The sequence below is a fragment of the Muscardinus avellanarius genome (genome assembly GCF_963383645.1).
Source record: "Muscardinus avellanarius genome assembly, chromosome: 9".
NCBI lineage: Eukaryota > Metazoa > Chordata > Mammalia > Rodentia > Gliridae > Muscardinus > Muscardinus avellanarius.
Genome location: NC_137795.1, coordinates 113,389,362 through 113,409,316, shown reverse-complemented (window position 1 = coordinate 113,409,316; position 19,955 = coordinate 113,389,362). Strand labels below are relative to the sequence as shown.

At 43.8% G+C, this 19,955-nt stretch overlaps 1 protein-coding gene across 3 annotated transcripts in view; it reads left to right on the top strand.

Annotated features, from left to right (window-relative positions):
- Nucleotides 1–19,955, top strand: part of LMBR1 (limb development membrane protein 1) — a gene marked incomplete at both ends in the record, with an annotated part of 138,912 nt that overhangs the window by 66,804 nt on the left and 52,153 nt on the right. For all 3 annotated transcript variants that reach the window (XM_080701133.1, XM_080701132.1, XM_080701131.1), the window contains one exon: nucleotides 1,586–1,689. In XM_080701133.1, coding sequence (XP_080557259.1) covers nucleotides 1,586–1,689 — 104 coding nt within the window. The remainder of the gene's footprint in view (nucleotides 1–1,585; nucleotides 1,690–19,955) is intronic.

Genomic DNA, 19,955 nt, shown 5'->3' with positions numbered 1-19,955 from the left:
TACCCATTCTTCAGTACATTTGGGGATCAAAATGAAGAAGAGAACAGTACTTGTCTCTTGGAACTTGGATTTAGAGATATCTACAGTGATAAAGAGCAGATGTCTGTGGAGAATATGCGAAGTGTAGGAAGTGGTGGGATTTTCTTAAAAATGGCTTGACAAACTAGAAAGAGCTGTGCGGCCATCTCCCCATCAGCCCTGGGCCAGGCCTGACTCTGCCCTGTCAGAGGAGGGGCCACCTGAGTGCCCAGCGCAGAGCCTGCCATTACACAGGCGCGTCACGTTTTGTAGCCTTCTGAAAGGACTGTGTGTGTCTGTCATTGGGGACTGAATTGAGGGGCAGTGTACCTCAGAGCTGGACCCCCAGTCCTTTCTCATTTTGAAAAGAGGTCTCACTAAGTTAAGTTGGCCTTCAACCTGCGATCCTACTGTCTCAGATGTCTAAGAACTGAAAGCCCAGGCGTGTACCACCATGCCTGGTTCTGTGTGACATGTCATTGGATTAAAACTATTTTGTGTAAATTGAGTATAATCCTTCACAATGGTATTTATTTTGTATAACAACTGATTTAAAAGTGGCAGGTTTTTTTTCCACCATGCCTAAACAAAGCAATACATTAACAGTCACAGCTCTCCAGCCTACTAAAGGATACACATGTTGTGTGTGGTAATTTACACAGTGCTCTACCTGTGTGCCTGGAATAACTTACTTGGAAGCCCTACAGCAGATGAAGTGCCGTTGAGCAGTCGAAGCAGAGGCTGGAGACCATGTCCTGAAGCTGGCGAACGCGACCTGGAGGCCCGGCTTGACGTGGCCACGCGCTCTCACTTACAGAGCTGGTCTGTGTGTTTACCACAGCCTACCGAGGGCCGGGGAGGGGCACATGCAGATCGCAAGGAGGCTCGGCAAGCCACACACAGTGGTGCTCAGCACCGAAGGTAGCTCAGAAAATGCTAGCTACTGTTTCTAGGGCGTCTATGAGGCTGAACTTAAACGGGCTTATGCATATAAAACGCTCAGAGTGCCTGGCACTTATTAAGTAAACGCAAGGGGCACTGATTTAAATACGTCAGTGCCTGTATGTCTGTGTCCTTGGGTCTCTGCACATATCATATCTCTAGTTAGAATACGAGGAAAAAGTAACTCGTTTCTTTATTGACTTTCCCCTATAGGCTCAAGTTACAAAGTTAAAAATAAATAAATACACAACGATTTCCCCATTTCTAGGTTTAGGTTATTATTTCAAGTTTATGTTTACTATTAAAAGTATAGATCTTGGTGAACATCACAATTTTGTGAACTTCAAGAAGGCCTGTCACAGCTGGGCGTGGTGGCGCACACTTGTAATCCCCGCGCTTGGGAGGCTGAGACGGGAGGATCGCACGGATTCGAAGCCAGCCTCAGGTACTGAGTGAGGCTCTCAGCAACTTAGAGAGACCCTGTTTCCAAATAAAATATAAAATAGGTCTGGGAGTAGAGCCCAGAGGTAGAAACCTCCTGGTTTCCACCCCAGTACCACCAAAAAAAAAAAAAAAAAAAAAAAAAGCCTGTCACTAATATTCTTTTTTGTCATTCTCTTTATAGGTCTGTGGAATCTTGCTTCTCTATTTTCCAACCTTTGTTTATTTGTGTTGATGCCCTTTGCTTTTTTCTTTCTGGAATCAGAAGGTTTTGCTGGCCTGAAAAAGGTAAGTAAATTGCATTTTGAAATTAAATTTTTTAAATTAAGTAAATGTCATTCATGTTGAAATAGAAGCAGTTGGCTCAAACATTTGAATAGGACATAAAAATTTAATAAATAAGATTAAAATAAGTTTTAGAAATAATATAAATAATTTGCATATTTTGAGCTGGGCGTGGTGGAGCACTCTTGTAATCCCAGCACCTGGAAGGCTGGGACAGGGGGATCGTGGTTCGCGGACAGCCTCAGCTACTTAGTGAGGCCCTCTACAACTTAGGGAGACCCTGCTTCAAAATAAAAAATAAAAAAAAAAAATAGGGCAGGGGGTGTAGCTTGGAGGTCGAATGCCCCTGGGTTCCATCCCTGGACACGAAAAACAAACAACAACAGCAACAACAACAAAAACTAATTAAGAGCTGGATGCGATGGCACACGCTTGTAATCCCAGCATCTGGGTGTTGGAGACTGGGTGATTGAGGTTCTTGGACAGCCTTAGCTACTTCGTGTGAGGCCCTTTGAAGCTTTGTGAGACCCTGTTTCAAAATAAAGAATAAAAAAATAGGGCTGGAAGAAGTTTAGCTCAGAGGTAGAATGGATTCCATCCCCAGTAACACACACACACACATACACACACACACACACACACACACACACACACACACACACACGCACGCACACACACAGAGAAAATAACCCCCAAACTACTTAAGACCAGTATAAGAGTATAAGAAGCAATAGTTTATCTGTGAATACTATATTTTAAAGTAAAAGAAACAAAATTCTGTTTATAGCATATGCGGCTCTTTACCATAAAGTGTTGGAATACAATGGAAAGACTTAACACCAAGTAGCACATTTACGGAGACTGCCTTTATCAGTGCGTTGTAGCCTCACAGCAGAGCAGAGTCAGAGTGATAGGCATGCGCCCGGCACGCACTTGGTGAGCTCCTGCGCCCTCCTGCACCCTCCCCTCCCTGTGCACGATGCCGAGATCAGCTGATGATTTCACATGGGTCCCTAGCGCCACTGGGAGAGTTTTCTTCATGAACCGCTCCGCGGCTTCCCCTCTTTAGCCCATCGTCCCTGGTTCCCCGTATGGGAGAGGGTGCTGAGCCTTCCCATTCTGTGGCTGGCCGCCTCCCTTAACGTGTTCTCAGGCAGTACAGTTCCAGCGACTGGACCTGACAGAGCGAGTGCATTACGGTTTAGCACGTTCGCTTTTGTGGTGTTTGGTTCTCGTGTTGCGGTACATGGAGTGAGGGGTTCCTTTATGGCTTATTACGGAATAATACTGTCATACCAGTTAAACGCGTTTGGCATGGGAAGTGGTAAACTGTGAGTCCGTATGCTTTCATTTTATGTAGCTTTGTGCGGGAGCTTAGGAATGAAACGTCTGAGCACCTTGGCAGCTCTCCTGCGCCACGGGGCCGCACGTGTGCGCTGGTGCAGTGGAGGGGCCAAGGTGCTGGCCAGGGCCGGGCCTCACCTTCCCGCCGTGGCAGTCATTCCTGTGCGGGCCGGTGAGCTTCGCCGTCGGTCAGTGTCCTGGGCTCACAGTGGTGATTCATGTCTGCCAGTCAAGCCTCATGTTGAAAAACTGACTTGTATATTGGACTTTTAAAAAATCATGAATTACGTAACGTTAGAGAAAGCTGTTTGACTCTTTATAGTTGAAAGACTAATATTTATTACTGAAAGGGATTTAGTTCGTGTTGTCCTTGTATAAGGAGAAAACTAGGACCCCAGGATATTAAGTCTTCTCAGATTGTCTAAGGGCAGACCGAGAAGGAAAGTCAGGGCTGCGTCTGACTGGCCACAGGCCGGCTTCCTTTCCCTGTCACTGCTCTGGAGAGCACCGTAAGGCCAGCAAGGAGCGGGAAAGGCCGAGGATGGACGCAGGGGAGCCGCGTGTCAGGCAGGCCAGGAGAGCACGTGGGCTCCCGTGGGCTCCCGGAGCCGGGGCTACCAAGAAGGGCAGCCAGAAGAAAGGAGGCCACTGGCGCCTCTTGAGACGTGGTTTCTGTGGGATTGTGGATCCAACCCTTTGATGGCTGTTTATTCAACAACATTCTGTTAAGTAATCCTGGCTGGTAATTACTACGCCAAGGAGCTTGCTGGGGACACAGATGAAGCGGTGGACTCCTGCCCACTGCCTTCAGGGACGGGCGGTGGGGAGGTTAAGATGCCACAGCAGTGGGGTGTGAGCTTTGTACAAGCGTATGGAAGAAGCACTGTCCACTTGACCGCCTAAGGCCTGGAGCAGGCTGCCCGAGAAGCCAGCCTGTACTGAGCAGGAGTGGAGGATGAGCGGTGTTTGTTAGAGTGTGGTGTTCCGAGCTTGAGCCAAGATCCAGGTACCCAGTTGTGAACTGGGGGACACAGGAGCCCTTGGGTCAGGTCTGAAAGCCTTGATCTTCTGCCAGGTTGTTTGGATTTTTTTGCCATAGGTAGCATGGAGCTGGCAGAGGATTTTCCGAAAAGGGTTTTTGCATCTCCTATTTCATTTAAATGTAGAGATGGTTTCACATTCGGAGGCTCCATGTCAGGGGGGGGCAGTTTCAGGGAGCGCGTGCGCCACGCAGTGCTAAGTGCTGTTCTGTTGAGGTCGCGTCACTGCCCAGTCGGCTATCCGCCCAGCTCTGCTAAACAGGCTTTGGCCAATGTCACTAGAATGGCCTGTTGATGTTTGCTTTAAATACGAGAGCTCTTCCTCTTCCTAACACTGCCTCGAAGGAACTATTACCAAATGCAGAAAGATAGTTGGTACTGTTCTGCATTAAATACGAGCTCATGTATGTTGGAGGAGTATTTACCTGGTACTCTTTATAAATAGTTGTTAGCTAGACAGTTTTTATTTTTAAGTTTTGGTGGGACTGGAGATAGGTTCTATCTCTGGGCTACACTTTTTATTTGGAAACAGGGTCTCATTAAGTTGCTGAGGCTGGCTGAGAACCTGCGGTCCTCCTGTCTCAGCCTCCCAAGTACCGTGATTAGAAGCGTGAGCCAGCACACCCAGCTTAGGTGATGTTTTAAAGCACCCTGTAACACGGGCCACCCCTCCTCTCCGCCCTTCCTGTGAACTGACCAGCCAGGAAACGTGCCAGGGTCTGTCTGATGAAATAGACTTAGCAACACTATCTAGGATTTTTAAAAAATGGAAGAAAATCCAGTGACGTGTTGCTTTTTATGACCTTATTTGGCAGTGAAGTGTTGAATGGTTAAACAATATGGTGACATTATCAAACCAGGTACTTCCCAGACACAACCAAGGATTTAAAAATAGCAATAAGCCGGGCGTGGGGGCACACACGTGTAATCCCGCACTCAGGAGGCTGAGACAGGAGGATCGCACAGGTTTGAAGGCAGCCTCAGCTACATAGTGAGGCTCTCAGCAACTCAGTGACACCCTGTTTCCAAATAAAATGATAAAAAACCCCACATAGGTCTGAGCTGGGCGTGGTGGCACACACTTGCAATCCCAGCATTTGGGAGGCTGAGATGGGAGGATCACAGGTTTAAGGCCAGCCTCAGCTACTTAGTGAGGCCCTCCGCAACTCAGTGAGACCATGTTTCAAAATAAAGAATTAAAAAATAGGTCTGGGAGTGTAGCTCGGAGGTAGAATGCCCTGGGTTCCATCTCCAGTACCACAGACACAAAAGAGAGTATAATAAGGGGGGGCAGTGCACTATTGATCTGCCTGGGAGGCAGGGAAGGGCAGAAGCAGCTTAAACATGTCCTCATGTCAAGTCCGTAAGGGGCTGTGGCTAGGGGCTGGGGAGAAAGAGGAAAGGTCCCAAGGTAGGAAACTGGCCTTCGAGGCAGCAGCCTGGGCAGGCTGCTTCGTTGAAGCTTTAGGTTTTCCTTTATAAGATGGATATAGTGAAGATATTTCCTTGATTATTTTGATGATTAAATGAGATGAGATTATTCCTGTAAAGCACACAGCTCAACACTTCATTCAGTCAATGTCAGCCGTTATTAAACCACCAGCATCCTCAGGGTGGCCTGTAAGTGCACGCAATCAATTCTTATTTATTCTGTTTATTATTCATTAGTATTTGTGATATTAGTGTTATGTGGGTTTCAGAAAGAAACTAAATACAGTACAGTCAGCTCTTAATTATTCACGTGTTATCTCCTGCAGTTGTGGAATTCCAAATCGTGTTTCACACTTTGAAATGGCATGTACTAAATCAGAATAATAGCCATTTTAGCACTGGAAGGCAGCAGACTGAAATGCATGTGCTTGCCGAGAAAGGGCACGCTAGCCCCCGGTAGAAGGCTTTAGAAAGCTCTAAACTTCAGTGGTCAATTATTTTGATACTTTTAAAATAAAATTATTTTAAAGTGCTCATATATATATATTCTCAGCTTTAAAATCAATTACATGAGAGTTGCAAGGGCTATTTGCATTGTGCAGTTGGGTCCGCGTGTCTGGAAGGATATATTTTAAGTGTTTCGGTGTATTTTCCTGTAACGCAGGCTCATTTGGTTTTTACTTGTACAGCTTCTGAATGTTTCTCGGCATAGTGGTTGGCTGCACAGCTCTGCAAGCTGTATTGGAATTAGTGAACTTGCTGCTTTATTGACGTTAGTGTTATCGCCGACCACGCTCATAAAGTGTCTAACAGAGTTGGCTAACAAGTACACGTCTCCATGTACGCACGCAGAGCTCCGCACCCACTGCTTGTCTTGGACACATGAGTTTCTGACTGATGAGAGGAGGAGGTAGATGCTGCCCAGCAACTCGAGTCATGACAAACGTGTAGCATGGTGAAGTTAAATTTCCTTTCTTCCTCTGGCCACCCTCCTGGTGCTCTTTTACTGTGTCTAGCCTGATGTATTTTTCCCTAAGTGGCACATGGCCCACCATACTCCCATGGAGTCCCCTGGGCGATCGATTTTAAAACGGCTCCTTGCATATTGTGCCGAGATGCGGAAATTGGCCACTGGCCACAGGCGGATGCAGAGCTTGAATTGAGAATCAAATTAAGCAGAATTCTCTACTTAGTTTTTAATTAACCCACTATGTTAATTCAAACAGGACATTTTAGGCCCGCGGGGTTGACCATGTCCTTTTAAGGGCCTTAAATAGCCTTTCTTCTCTCCCCTTACTGTGGCGTATGTTCCTATTTTATTAGGACCATCTCCTTGCTATTCCTTTTATTTATTAATTCTCAAGTCTGGGAGAATAGAAATGGTTTTGATCGCTGAGTTTTTTTAGTAAAAAGCTAACTTTAGTCGGGAGTTAGGTGTTGATCAGATGGGGATCACTTTTCCGCCGTCATGTGCTGCGTTAGGCACCACGTGTTTGTGCGTGTTTGAACCTGACCCTGTGTTTCGTCTTAGTTTCAACTCTGGTGGGAAGGTGCGCGGTCGGGCTCGTTTCGCCCGCGGTGGAGATGCTTCTCTGCAGGTTTGGCCTGGCCACTTGTTGGTGGACGGGAGTTTGTGGGTGTTACAGGCAGGACTGCCACAGGGCCGACGGCTCTGCCCTGCCTCCTCATAGACTCTAGACATAAAACTACTAGCCACTGTTTATGTGGGAGTTAGGGACACCTTTGCTTCATATTGTATCTAAACGTCCAATTTTGAATTAAATGTTACGCGGCTAACAACTCCTCAGAGTGGGAAGACTCTTACCGTATGATTGCTATGTCAGTTCAATGACAGATCAGTTCGTAGTCCAAGGTCTTCGGGAGTGAATCTGTACCGTACTTCGTCCTAATGCCTACTTTGATTTGAAGTCCCTGGTATAAAATTAACGTAAGCGACAGCAACATCCTGACCAATTATCCAACCATCCAGACATCCCAGAATGTCCAGAACCTAGCACATGATCTGTGGGATTAAGAGGTTAACTCCTGTAACTTCAAACAGAGTGCTTAATAATAAAGGCAGAAAGTACAGAATCTGAGGTGACTTCCTTCCTTAATTAATGAGACTGACCAGGGGGAAGCGAGCGGCTCTGTGCTGGCGCTCGCCGCGTCCATAAAGCCCAGCACCACGACGGCACGAGGAGGAGGGACAGAGGCTCTTTAATATGTCCTGTCCTGTGGCACAGTTTGAGGTCGTCCTGGTTTATGTCCCTTTTGGCAAGCTTACATAAAAGTGACCTGTACTGTATTTTATGGCCAGATGACTTTTCCCCTCGTGGCTAATTTGCCTCAGGCCTCCGTCCTAAAGAGACGCGAGTAGGAAGTCCAGCCTGTGTCCAAGCGCTTTCATTGCGTTCCTTCATTATTTTTGCTCGTTTTTGCCACTGATGATCCATAAATTGTTGGAATGAGTGATTAAGGAAGTGCTGCTTAGTGTTACGGCACAGGCGCATATCTGGCCTGCTTCTGGTGGGTGAGAGGAAATCACAGACAAGAGGAAGGCTCCTGCTGGGAACCGCAAGGACATTTAACTTGGGCATGTTTTGATCTTGGTGTTTATTACAGAAAATGAAGTCATATCTCACTAACTATTGTTGTGTGTTAATTTGATTCTCCCAACACCTGCAAGGAAAAAAAAAGGTGGTCGTGTATTAATAGAAATCTCTACCCTCCCCAGTCGAGAGCACTGGTTTCTTTTCAGGATAGTATGGATAAGAATAGTTATTTTGAAAATATTCTAGCTGGGCATGGTGGCGTATGCTTGTAATCCCCGCGCTTGGGAGGTGGAGACAGGAGGATCGCGCAGGTCCGAAGCCAGCCGCGCTGGCTTAAGAGACCCTGTTTCCAAATAAAATATAAAATAGGTCTGGGAGTGTAGCCTGGAGGTAGAAGGGTTCCATCCTCAGTACCACAAAAAAAAAAAAAAAAAAAAATTCTGCCTGCCAGTGCCTTATACAGAGCTTTCTTAGCGGCTGTTCTGTGGAAGGCGTGGCCCTGTTGGCGTCCATGAGCCTCTCGGGGCGCTGGAGTTGGGAGGAAAGGCAGAGGGTCATCTTGAGGACTAGAGCACAGGCACTCATTTAGAAATTGTGTGAGCTTATGAGGATTTTGAATGGAAAGTCACCACCTGCCTCCTAAACAGACCAAGTAATGTCACGTGTGTATAAATGTATCACTGTGATTCTCAGCCATGTGCAATTATAATGCACCAACAATAAAAACTAGTAAAAATGAAAATGTTTAAAAAATTGGAAATATATTGCCTAGAAGTTTAGTAAATAATTTTATGACATAAAGATCAAAAGAATCACTTAGCTCCTGGAATTCCACGAGTTTTGTCACTCTTAGTACAACTACACAGGAGAGAGAACTGAACTGTAGTTACAGCGTCTCCTGTTGTTGAATAGCAGCTGTTTTTTAAACATAGCTCAAAAGCATATAGTTCTTAAATACTTTATGAGGATGCCATAATTTGCATCAGCTCATTATCTATTACTTTCCCTCTCCTCTGTATTTATTAAAAAGCAGGGCTTTCCACACGCGAGGCCAGCTCTCAGCACAGCAGAACAGCGGTAGGTGATGGGTTTTGGAGTCTGGAGAGCGGGCTCAAGTCCTGATGCTGCTCCTTCCTGGCTGCGCGGTGGGCGTGACTTCTGGGGCGCACCTGTAAGACGGGTCCCTCCCCTCTGTAGGGGCTCGCAGGGGAGCCTGCTGGTCTCACCTGACGTGCTGGCTAAGTGCCCCAGACACATCATAAGCAGCCGCTATCATTAGGTGCTCAAATGTGTCAAGCATGTGAAGGTTGCTAATGACACATCAGGGCAGTTTGTGTAGAGTTACTTTTTTATATCTTGCATAGCAACATAAGAAGTTACCCTAGTGTTGACATGGTCAGCTTTTGTTTCTGTATCTTGAAATAGGCTCTGTTTTATCTTAGAAAAGCTCAGGTTATAAAAAATAATAGGAAACTAAACTTTGAACTTTATGTGATGATTAAATTACTAACTAATGCCTCATAATGTCTCATAGTTCAGGCGTCTTTGTTAAATGAAAAGTTTTGGTAGGGAAGAAATAAAAAGTCACCAGGTTCAAATTTTAAACTAATTATACTTTAATTGCATTGGTCCCAGTATTTCCAGTATTTATGAAACAATTTTATAGAAATAATCACTGATATTTAGAACTTCTTTCAAGACTTTTTTTTGGAGGGATTGAAAACTACCCACCTCTGGTTGAAATGAATCTTATTTGAAAGTGGAATTGGGTGTCGTTCTTGCTGCCAGAGACTTCTTAAGTAACTGTCACGTCACATGCCTGGCAGGTAAGTAGATTGTTAAAATCCTGTACTTGGTATTTAAGTTGGTACTTGCCTATAAAATCAGTCATTGCACGTGTCACAGTGGTAATCTTGATCTCTCTGAAATGCTTGCCAGTGGGTAGCTGAAACTTGGTGTAGTATATTGCTTACCATCCTCCGTTGGGCCCATCGGTACACGAGAAGCACAAGTTGCATATTCAGACACATCAGAGGTGGTAAAGTTGCTTGGTAGCTTAATAATATCTTAGGATCTGATAGACCTAGTTTTCTCTAAAACTTGTCACTCGCCGGGCGTGGTGGGCACGCTTGTCATCCCCGCGCTTGGGAGGCAGAGACAGGAGGATCGTGCAGGTTCGAAGCCAGCCGCGCGCGCTGGCTTAGGAGACCCTGTTTCCAAGTAAAAATGTAAAAATAGGTCTGGGAGTGTAGCCTGGAGGTAGAAGGGCTTCCAGGAACCCCAGTACCACCAAAAAAAAAACAAAAAAAAAACCAAAAAACAAAAAACTTGTCACTGACAATCATACTACTTAAAAATACATTAGTTTGCGCAATTTCTGTTAAAGGACAATTTCGTCTAGAAAGATAAGATAGTATATTGTACTGGAATAACTGAATCTTAAAGCAGCTAAAGTGTCAAATTATATATATCTAAGTATGTCTTTTTCAAGTGATTAAAATAAGATTAGCAGGCAAACTCTGAAAAAATAAGGATAGTTGACAATCAGAAGAAAGAAAATAAAATGTAGTGAAGTGATCTGTTTTATGAGAAACATTTTCTCTTTTTCTTGGAATACAGAAAAATATCAGTTGTTTTATAATGCCAAGTTTAAACATTTTTACAGTTTTTATTTTAGTTAGGATTACTTTACATTTAATGTTTTCACTATACTTTAATGACTATTAATTTTTATAATCAGTTGGTTTAAAAACTTTAATTGTGAAGGGCTTAAAATGTTTTTTGAGGTATCAGGATGATTACTATTTCTAATTTTTCTATTGTTTTTAAAAATAAAATTTAAGTTATATTTCTGATGTATGTATTAAACAAAAGATTTTCCAAATACTACTTTTTTGTTATGATATAGACTTGTTGTCTTAGATGATTGATGTAAGGTACTTTGATTATTCAATATCCAGAATAGGATTTTTTTCTCTCTTTCTGCGTTTACATTGCTTCAGGCTTCCTGATTTCTCACGTGGATTATTTAAAACTCTACTTTTTGTGTCCAGTCTCTTTCCCATACAAAGTAACCTTAGTGGAGTATCTTCTAGCTTTGTTTTCTTAAAAATACAATTGTTTATGTAAGGCAACTTGATAGTCTTGGATGGCTTCTAATTGGCGACAAAGCCGCCTGCAACCTAGAGCTGGTGTAGGAGACCCTCTGGACGCTGGCTGCCACCCATCTTGGAAGCTGCACTCTGCCGGGCTTTGGCTTGTCTGTGCTGGGTCCCTGCTGAGCTCTCACCTGTGCAGAGGTGCCCCGCCCTTGCCCGCTCCAGGTCTTCCTGCACGTGGCCCCTCTGCCAGGAGACCTGTCCGCCCTCCTCCCTGCAGAGTGCTCCTCGGGTCTCTCCAGTGGCTTTCTGTGGTTGTAACTGCTTTGTCTTCCCACGGTAGGGTTTGGGCTGTGATTGTTTTTGATGCGTCTTTAGTGAGTCCTTGTGCTTGGAGACAAAGCCTGAAGGCTGCGCAGCTCTCGCCTCCCTTGAGAGCGCTCCTGTGCCAGCCCTGTGTGGAGGGGCTGTGAGTTCCCAGCTCTTTCAGGATGCACAAAAGAAGGCGCTGAGACTGCATGGTTGTGGTGCAGCTTAGGCTGTTGATTCAGAGCCTTTGCAGAATCTTGACTGTTTCCACCTCTGTTTATAGAACCAAGCCTCTTCCCAGCCCTGATTGGCTTTTTAGCAAGCTGGGTAGTTCTAGGATTTCTGTTTGGAACGAGCCACCAGATGTGCTCTTTCCCGTGGTTCCTGAGATATCTGTTCAGTTGATGGGGTGACCTTATTCTGCCTGGACTTCAGTCTCCTCTTCCCACTGTGCCCCAGGAGCCGTCCTCCTGTCTGTCTGGCTCTCCCTCTCTCCCTGCTCTGTCGCAGCCCCGAGGCTGGAGTTCCTTTGACGGCGCTGTCAGCTGCGCTGCTTGCCACAGAGCTGGCGAGCAGTCAGAGTGAACTCACAGAATGCTCTGTTAGCCTAGACTCTTACATGCTGCATTCAACTCTTACTTAAAACAGCCTCGAGACCTTTTCCTTCACATTCCAGGTGTGGTGGTGCACACTTGGAATCCCAGTACTTGGGAGGCTGAGACAGGAGGATCGCAGGTCCATGGCCAGCCTCAGCAACTTAGTGAGGCCCCTGCAGCTTAGTGAGACTGTTTCAAAATAAAGACTGAAAAATAGGGCTGGGAGTGTAGCTCGGAGGTAGAATGCTCCAGGGTTCAATCCCCAGTACCGCAAAAAAGAAAAAAAGAAAATGTTTATTTACTATTTTAAGAGTATTTTCATATATTTTGTTCCATTTTATGTTTGAAGTATCTTGAGTGATAATCAAGGCATGTTTTATTGCATGAACTTTACGGATCGTGTTTGAAGTCCTGGTTTTCTCCTGAAAGTCCAGCGTAGAGGTGGTAGTAGACTCCAGAGTCTTTTATTCCCTGTCAATATTTACACCAATGATGCTCAAGCCTCTCCTAGAAGCTACAGAAATGTTCCTGTAGTTTAATTATATTCAAAAACCTCGTTATAAAGTCTCTCCCCCCTCCCTTCCTTTACTGGGGATGGAACTCTTTGAACTACACCCCTAGCCTTATTTTTTTTTTTTAAACAGAATCTCACTAACTTGCTGAGGGCTTTGCTAAGTTGCCCACGCTGGCTTCGAATTTGTGATCCTCCTGTCTCAGCCTATGAAGTCACTGGGATTACAGACATATGATGCCACACCTGGACAAAAGGGAATTTTCTTGATAATGGATTTTTATCTTAAGCCAAACGCTGACATAATACTTAATTATAAAAATTTAAAATTATTTTTATTAGAATTTCTTTTTAAATATTTTATTTCTAATAATCAACATTGTATTGGAACTCTTATCAATATAGTAAGACCAAAAAAAATTCAAATGAAAAGCAAAATAATTATCAAGTGATTTTGGAGAAGATTCTATAAAATCTAAAAATAATTTATTATTTCAAATAAAAATTTAATGAGGAGGGTGGATATAGGATAAATAAAATCAATAAATACCAGCAATAAAGAAAAATCTAATTAGAAGGTCCTTTTTATAATAAAAGTCAGTCTAAAGCATATTGACATAAACCCAACAAACAGTAATTAAAGCCTTCATGGAAATAATCCTACTGAAAGATGCAAGGAAGACCTAAATACGCGATGGACAGTCTGCGCTCAAGAGCTTCTAATAAAAATCCTAAGAGCGTTTTCATGGAATACAACGAACAGTACACATTTTATAGAAGAGCAGAGCCAAGACAGGCCACAGTGATTTTCACAAACAAGATGGTAGAACTTACCTGTCAGAGAACACAACTGTAATGCGGCACTGCGGCACACCTGTTAGAATGGCGACTAGATGGTGTGTGGGGAATCCGCATTCTTGTGCACTGTTGGTCAGAATGTGCAGTGATGTAGCTGGTCTAGAAAAACTATGGTGTTTCCTCAAAAAACTAAAAGCATAATTACTTTCTGCCCCAGCAAGTTCTCTTTGGGGTAGCTATATAGAGGGTTGAAGCAGGCATTCAGTAGATATTTTGCACACTCTTGCTTTACAGCAGTGGTGGTCACAGTAGGGAAAGACTAGAAGCAACCATTGGCAAGAGGAACAGTGAGCAGCGTGGGGCCACAGCGGGTCTGTGCAGCCTTGAGGAAGGGGGGCCCACAGCGGGTCTGTGCAGCCTTCAGGATAAAGGGGGGGGCACAGTGGGTCTGTGCAGCCTTCAGGATAAGGGGGAGCCCACAGCGGGTCTGTGCAGCCTTGAAGGGGGACCCACAGTGGGTCTGTGCAGCCTAGAGGATAAGGGGGGGCCCACAGCGGGTCTGTGCAGCCTTCAGGATAAGGGGGACCCACAGCAGGTCTGTGTAGCCTTGAGGAAGGGGGACCCACAGTGGGTCTGTGCAGCCTTCAGGATAAGGGGGGGCCCACAGCGGGTCTGTACAGCCTTCAGGATAAAGGGGGGCCCACAGTGGGTCTGTGCAGCCTTCGGGGTAAGGGGGACCCACAGCGGGTCTGTGCAGCCTTCAGGAAGGGGATCCACAGTGGGTCTGTGCAGCCTTCAGGGTAAGGGGGACCCACAGTGGGTCTGTGCAGCCTTCAGGGTAAGGGGGACCCACAGCGGGTCTGTGCAGCCTTGAGGAAGGGGGACCCACAGTGGGTTTGTGCAGCCCAGAGGATGGGGGACCCATAGCGGGTCTGTGCAGCCTTGAGGAAGGGGGACCCACAGCAGGTCTGTGCAGCCTAGAGGATGGGGGGGGGACCCACAGTGGGTTTGTGCAGCCTTGAGGAAGGGGGACCCACAGTGGGTTTGTGCAGCCTTGAGGAAGGAAGTTCTTCACACAAGGAAGTTCTGCAGTCTGCATGAACCTTGAAGACCTTGTGTGAGTGAAATGTAACGGCCCCCAGCAGCAGACACTGTGTGGCCACACCTGAGGAGGAGTCCTGAGTCCTCATAGTCACACAGACAGGAGGTAGAGTGGTGGTGGCACAGTGGGTGGAGGCTCATGGGTTAGTCTTACTGGGTGTCCAGCTTCCATTGAAGAGGATGGAGAGTTTTGGACATGGATAGTAGAGATGGCACCACAGTAGTGTGCATACAGGCAGCATACCGAACCATATGTAGTTAAAAATGGTTGCTGGGCATGGTGGCATACACCTGTCATCCCTGGACTTGGGAGGCTGAGTCAGGAGAATCTCAGGTTTGTGTCTACCTCTTGAGGACTCCTGCAACTTAGTGAGACCTTGTTTCAAAATAAAAATATAAACCAAGGCTGGGGGTATAGCTCAGAGGTAGAATACCCCTGAGTACAAGCTCTAGTATCATACTATCACACACACACACACACACACACACACACACACACACACACACATCTATCTACACACACACACACACACACACACACACACACACACACACACATATATATATATCCCACAGTTACTATATATGTATATAGTAACTATATATAGTGTGTGTATATATGTACATATGTCTATATATGTATATGTGTATACACACATACATTCATACATACAGTTAAAATGATGGCCTTTATGTTCAATATATTTTACTACAATTATAAAATGAAATAAATGATAACATGGTGCTGTTTTGTGATTCCCTTTGAAGGGTTGGTGGAAAGGTTGATGTTGTTGGAAGGACTCCTTGCTGCTGCAGGGGTCATAGTGTCCTTTCAAGATGGATGGTATATCTGCAGGTGTTTTAAAGATATACAAAGCTGAACTGAACGGTGCACTTCTACTATGAAACAGAAAGGAGCAAAGATGATTCATTTCTTGGTGATGGGTACACATTAACCAAACAGAAGCTAATACATAAAACGAAATGCCAACTTCATAATTTCAATGGAAAAATATAAAATGTACATGCATGTGTACCCCCCGCCCCAGAGTTTCCTTTGTGGAGACCTACAGGAGACAGGGGATCCCGGGAGACCTGCCCATGAGGCTGACCGAGGCTCGGTCTGGAGTGAGGCAGCCACCTCCAGGCTCTGTGAGCCTCGCCTGGACTCTCATAGAGCAGGCTTCTCTGAGGTTTGGATACCTAGCACTTTTCTGTAAGTGTATTCTTTGCCACATAAGCAATATGATACTGTATCTGAATTGTCATATGGAATTGCTTTATATTTAAGCCCTAGTATCTTTCCTGTAATCTAATAAATAATAACCTTAGTGTATCTTTATTGAGTTTATGCCTAGGTGTTTTATGGAATGAATAGTAGCGTATAGGCTACGATGTTCTATTGTATTAAAAGTTTTCTGCAGGACTGATCATTGGACCTCAGTGGAAGCTTGCTGTTACACACTTGAAAATTAATGTTCTGATTTTATTAGTTAATTAATTTATTTATTTATGTACTAGGGGTGAAACCCAGGGGCTTTTCTACCTCTGGGCTATACTCCCAGACCTATTTTATTCTTTATTTTGAAACAGGGTCTCACTAAGTTGCTGAGAGCCTCACTAAGTAGCTGAGGCTGGCTTCGAACCTGTGAGATCCTCCTGTCTCAGCTTCCCAAGCTCTGGGATTATAAGCGTGCGCCACCATGCCCGGCTTAATGCTCTGATTTTTTTTAAAAAAGCTTTTGTGTTCTTTGCTAAAGTTATAAACCGCCACACAGATGTTTTAAGATTCCTGTTTCCCAATTCCCACGTCGTTTGGCGTCTGTCTGGTCTCTGTCTCTGGGGAGTGAGGCACACGACGCTCTGCAGGCTGTTAGACCTGAGTTTGAAGTCAGTTCTTGTGTGTTCAAGGTGTGACCACGGGCAGATTCCTTCATTCTTAAGTCTGAACTTCCTTAGCTATAATAAATATACCTTCTAATTTATTGTGAAGATTCGGTAAGCACATGTAAGCAGCGGGCAGGAGCTCTGGTATGTCAGTCCTATCTCTTCTACATGAAACTGATAACTAAAATCTTATTAGAATAGAAATAGAAGAAAGAATGTTTCTGCAAAGGTATTTTCTTACCAAAGCTCATTTGTGTATAGACTTAGTGGTTGCTTTGGAAGCAAAGGGGCAAGTGTTTGACACTTTCTAGAGATGCTTGTTTGTAGTTTTTTTTCATGGTTTTAAATAATCAATATCTGCTTTTATTTTCTGTTCTTTATTGGAGCTCCTGTTGACCCCACAGTGACTGTGTACTTTAGGTGCAGTCTTGATGCCATGCTAAGCAAACCTTATCTTAATGTTACTAAGAAACTCTTTTCTTTAATTGAAACAATGACTTGATATTTATTTTAAATGTGGTGTGAATGTAGAAGTTTTCCCAGGCTTTCCTAATGGGTGAAGACATATTGTATGAAGTGGTGTTTACATTCCTTATAGGAGGCAAGATGTCAGGCAGAGCCTTGTTTAAATGGTCATCACCATGGAAACACACCAACTTCTTGGTAGAGCTTTTGCAAGTACATTGTAATTTTCACTTCATTGATGTTCAGTAGAGAGCAATTAAATGTGTCATTGACCAGGACAAAATCTAAGAAGCAGTTACAACATGTCAGGGTTTTAGACTATCCATTCAGTACTTATATCTAAAATAAATCTAGTTCTACACGTGTTTGGTCTTCACTATAGCCCATGCCATCTAATTTAATTACTATGATATAGATTCATTATAATTTCAGAAATAATACTGGTATGAAGCTAGTGTAACTGGTTATGTAGCTTTTCTTAAAAACAATATGGTGTTTGCCAAAAAGTACTTATCTCAGTGGTATTTAAATGAATATACTGTGTGCTTATTCCATATGGGAAAGAGTTGCTTTAAAGTAACATATTTTTTTAGGGTGGGTTAGGATATGTATTCATACTGGGAATAGAAATATTGTCAAGTTCCTGAAATCATAGAAATATATGGCATGAACACCCAGAATATGTGAAGTACAGTTGTTGGTAACAAAGAGGAAGACTTGCACCTCTTTGAGCTTAGATTCTGGAGACTTCTCACCGTCTAAGATAAACAGTGGCGACAATGGAGGCCTTCTTCCTTTTTAACAGTGTTTATTGATTTCTTTGTTCTGGGGATTGATAGCAGCATAATAAACACAAAATTTAAGGCTAATATAGGTCTTTTAACAGTGCTTTGTCACCTTGTCATTTGAAGGTATTTTGATAGTTTTTCTGATGTCTGGTCAGTCGTTTAGCTCAGTTTATGCCTGAGTGAAGTCGATGGGAAACACCTCCTGGGACACGCCAGCTCTGGGCTCTGACTCTGGACGGAAAAGGACCGTGTGGCAGACTTGATTTTGCTTATATGCTGTTCTTCTGGTGACTAAGAGTAGCAATATTCCCCATGCTTTTCATGACTCTGCAGACAAACCACACTGCAGAGCCGAGGAATCTCATACTTTACATGCCACAAAGCCTGTATTCTTCAGGTTTTGTAATATTTTTATGATCTCAGGAAAGACAGTAATAATAGCTTATAGATTTTTGGTACTCGTATTAGCCAGTTGGTCCTGAGTTAAACGGTGACATCTCTGGTTACTTACGGTCCCGTCACCTTCTGCCACACTGCATTTAGTGAAGAGACTTCTCTCTCCGTGGCAGCTGTCTAAAGCTCATGACTATGATTTTGATCTGATTTCAGGTTGGGTGCATTGTGATTCATTTAATTATGAACATAAAATTAAAAAAGGAAAACACAACTGTCCCATCTTCTAGTGGATTCAAGCAGAATAAGTCACCCCTTATTGTATCAATTATCTTCACCATTCTATGGAACAGGCATAGATCATATTGAATAATTATAATTTTTTGTGGTACTGGGGATGGAACCCAAGGGCACCTCTGAGCTACACCCCAGCCCTAGTTTTTATCCTTTAATTTGAGACAGGGTCTCACTGAGTTGCAAAGGGCCTCACTAAGTAGCTGAGGCTGGCCGCGAACCACGATCCTCCTGTCTCAGCCTCCCAAATGCTGGGATTACAAGTGTGCGCCACCATGCTCGGCTCATATTGAATAATTCTTATGGTTTATATTACAGAATATTTTTCTGTAAGTTTAATCTTGTTAATTATTTTTTACATAACAAAATTAGCAGATTTCCTTTTGTGAGTTATTTTGTCTTTCAAAAGAAATATTAACCAGCCGGGCATGGTGGCGCACGCTTGCAATCCCAGCATTCGGGAGGCTGAGTCCTGGAGGATCGCGGTTCGCCGACAGCCTCAGCTACTTAGTGAGGCCCTCTGCAACTCAGTGAGACCCGGTTTCAAAATAAAGAATAAAAAATAGGGAAGGGAGTGTAGCTTGGAGGTCGAATGCCCCTGGGTTCCATCCCCAGATGCACAAAAAAAAAAAAAAGAAAGAAAGAAATATTAACCAATTGGAAATACATTTTGCACAGTTTATATGGTTTAACTGCTCACTACTTAAACCAAAGAAATAAAACCTACTTCTGTCAGTGTGAAATGTCCTTTGTCTCACTTGATTCCTTTGCATGCTTTTGTACAAAAGTGGAGACTCCTGCTAAGTTTTAGAATTGCATTTACTTGATAATCTTTGGGTTGTGTTCTTTCACTTATTTATCATTGTTTACTTGCAATGTGCCTTCTGCATCTTTAAGGCCACTCACCCCTGAGGCCTCATGCAGAGCTAGGACTTCTCCATGGTCTTGGGACATTTCTTCTCAATCTTGAATTTGTACCAATGGGGTGATATGATAAGAGTGCATATTGTTCTTGCAATTCACATTTTCTTTTCTTTTTTTTTTGTGATACTGGGGTTCCTGGAAGCCCCTCTACCTCTGGGCTACACTCCTAGACCCATTTTTATATTTTTATTTGGGAACAGAGTCTCTTAAGCCAGCGAGGCTGGCTTCAAACCTGCGCGATCCTCCTGTCTCCGCCTCCCAAGCGCGGGGATGACAAGCGTGCCCACCATGCCCCGCTCAGATATTCTTTTCTGAAGAGAAAAGTGCTGTCTTTCCACACTGTGACCACCACTGCTTAAAGCACCAGTGTACAAGTATCTGCTGAATCCCTGCTTTCAATTAGAAAAGAATATCTGAATTGCAGATTCAGGACAAAATTGAAATATGGGTTTTGATCTAATTTGCATATATAGTGGTAGTGGATATATTTGGTTGTATCTTTTTTCTGTTTCAGTATTTGTATGTATTTTGTTATTTTGTTAATATGTTGCTAAACCTTTCACTGCTCTTCACTATATTGACTTTCTCCATAGGAAGTATCTTAGGAAGTAACATTGTTTTTGATATTAGTACTGACATGATTACTTTGATATTAGATAAACTCAAGTTTCTTAAATGTACAGTGTATTTATTAAAATATACAAAATAAGCCGGGCGTGGTGGGCAGGCTTGTAA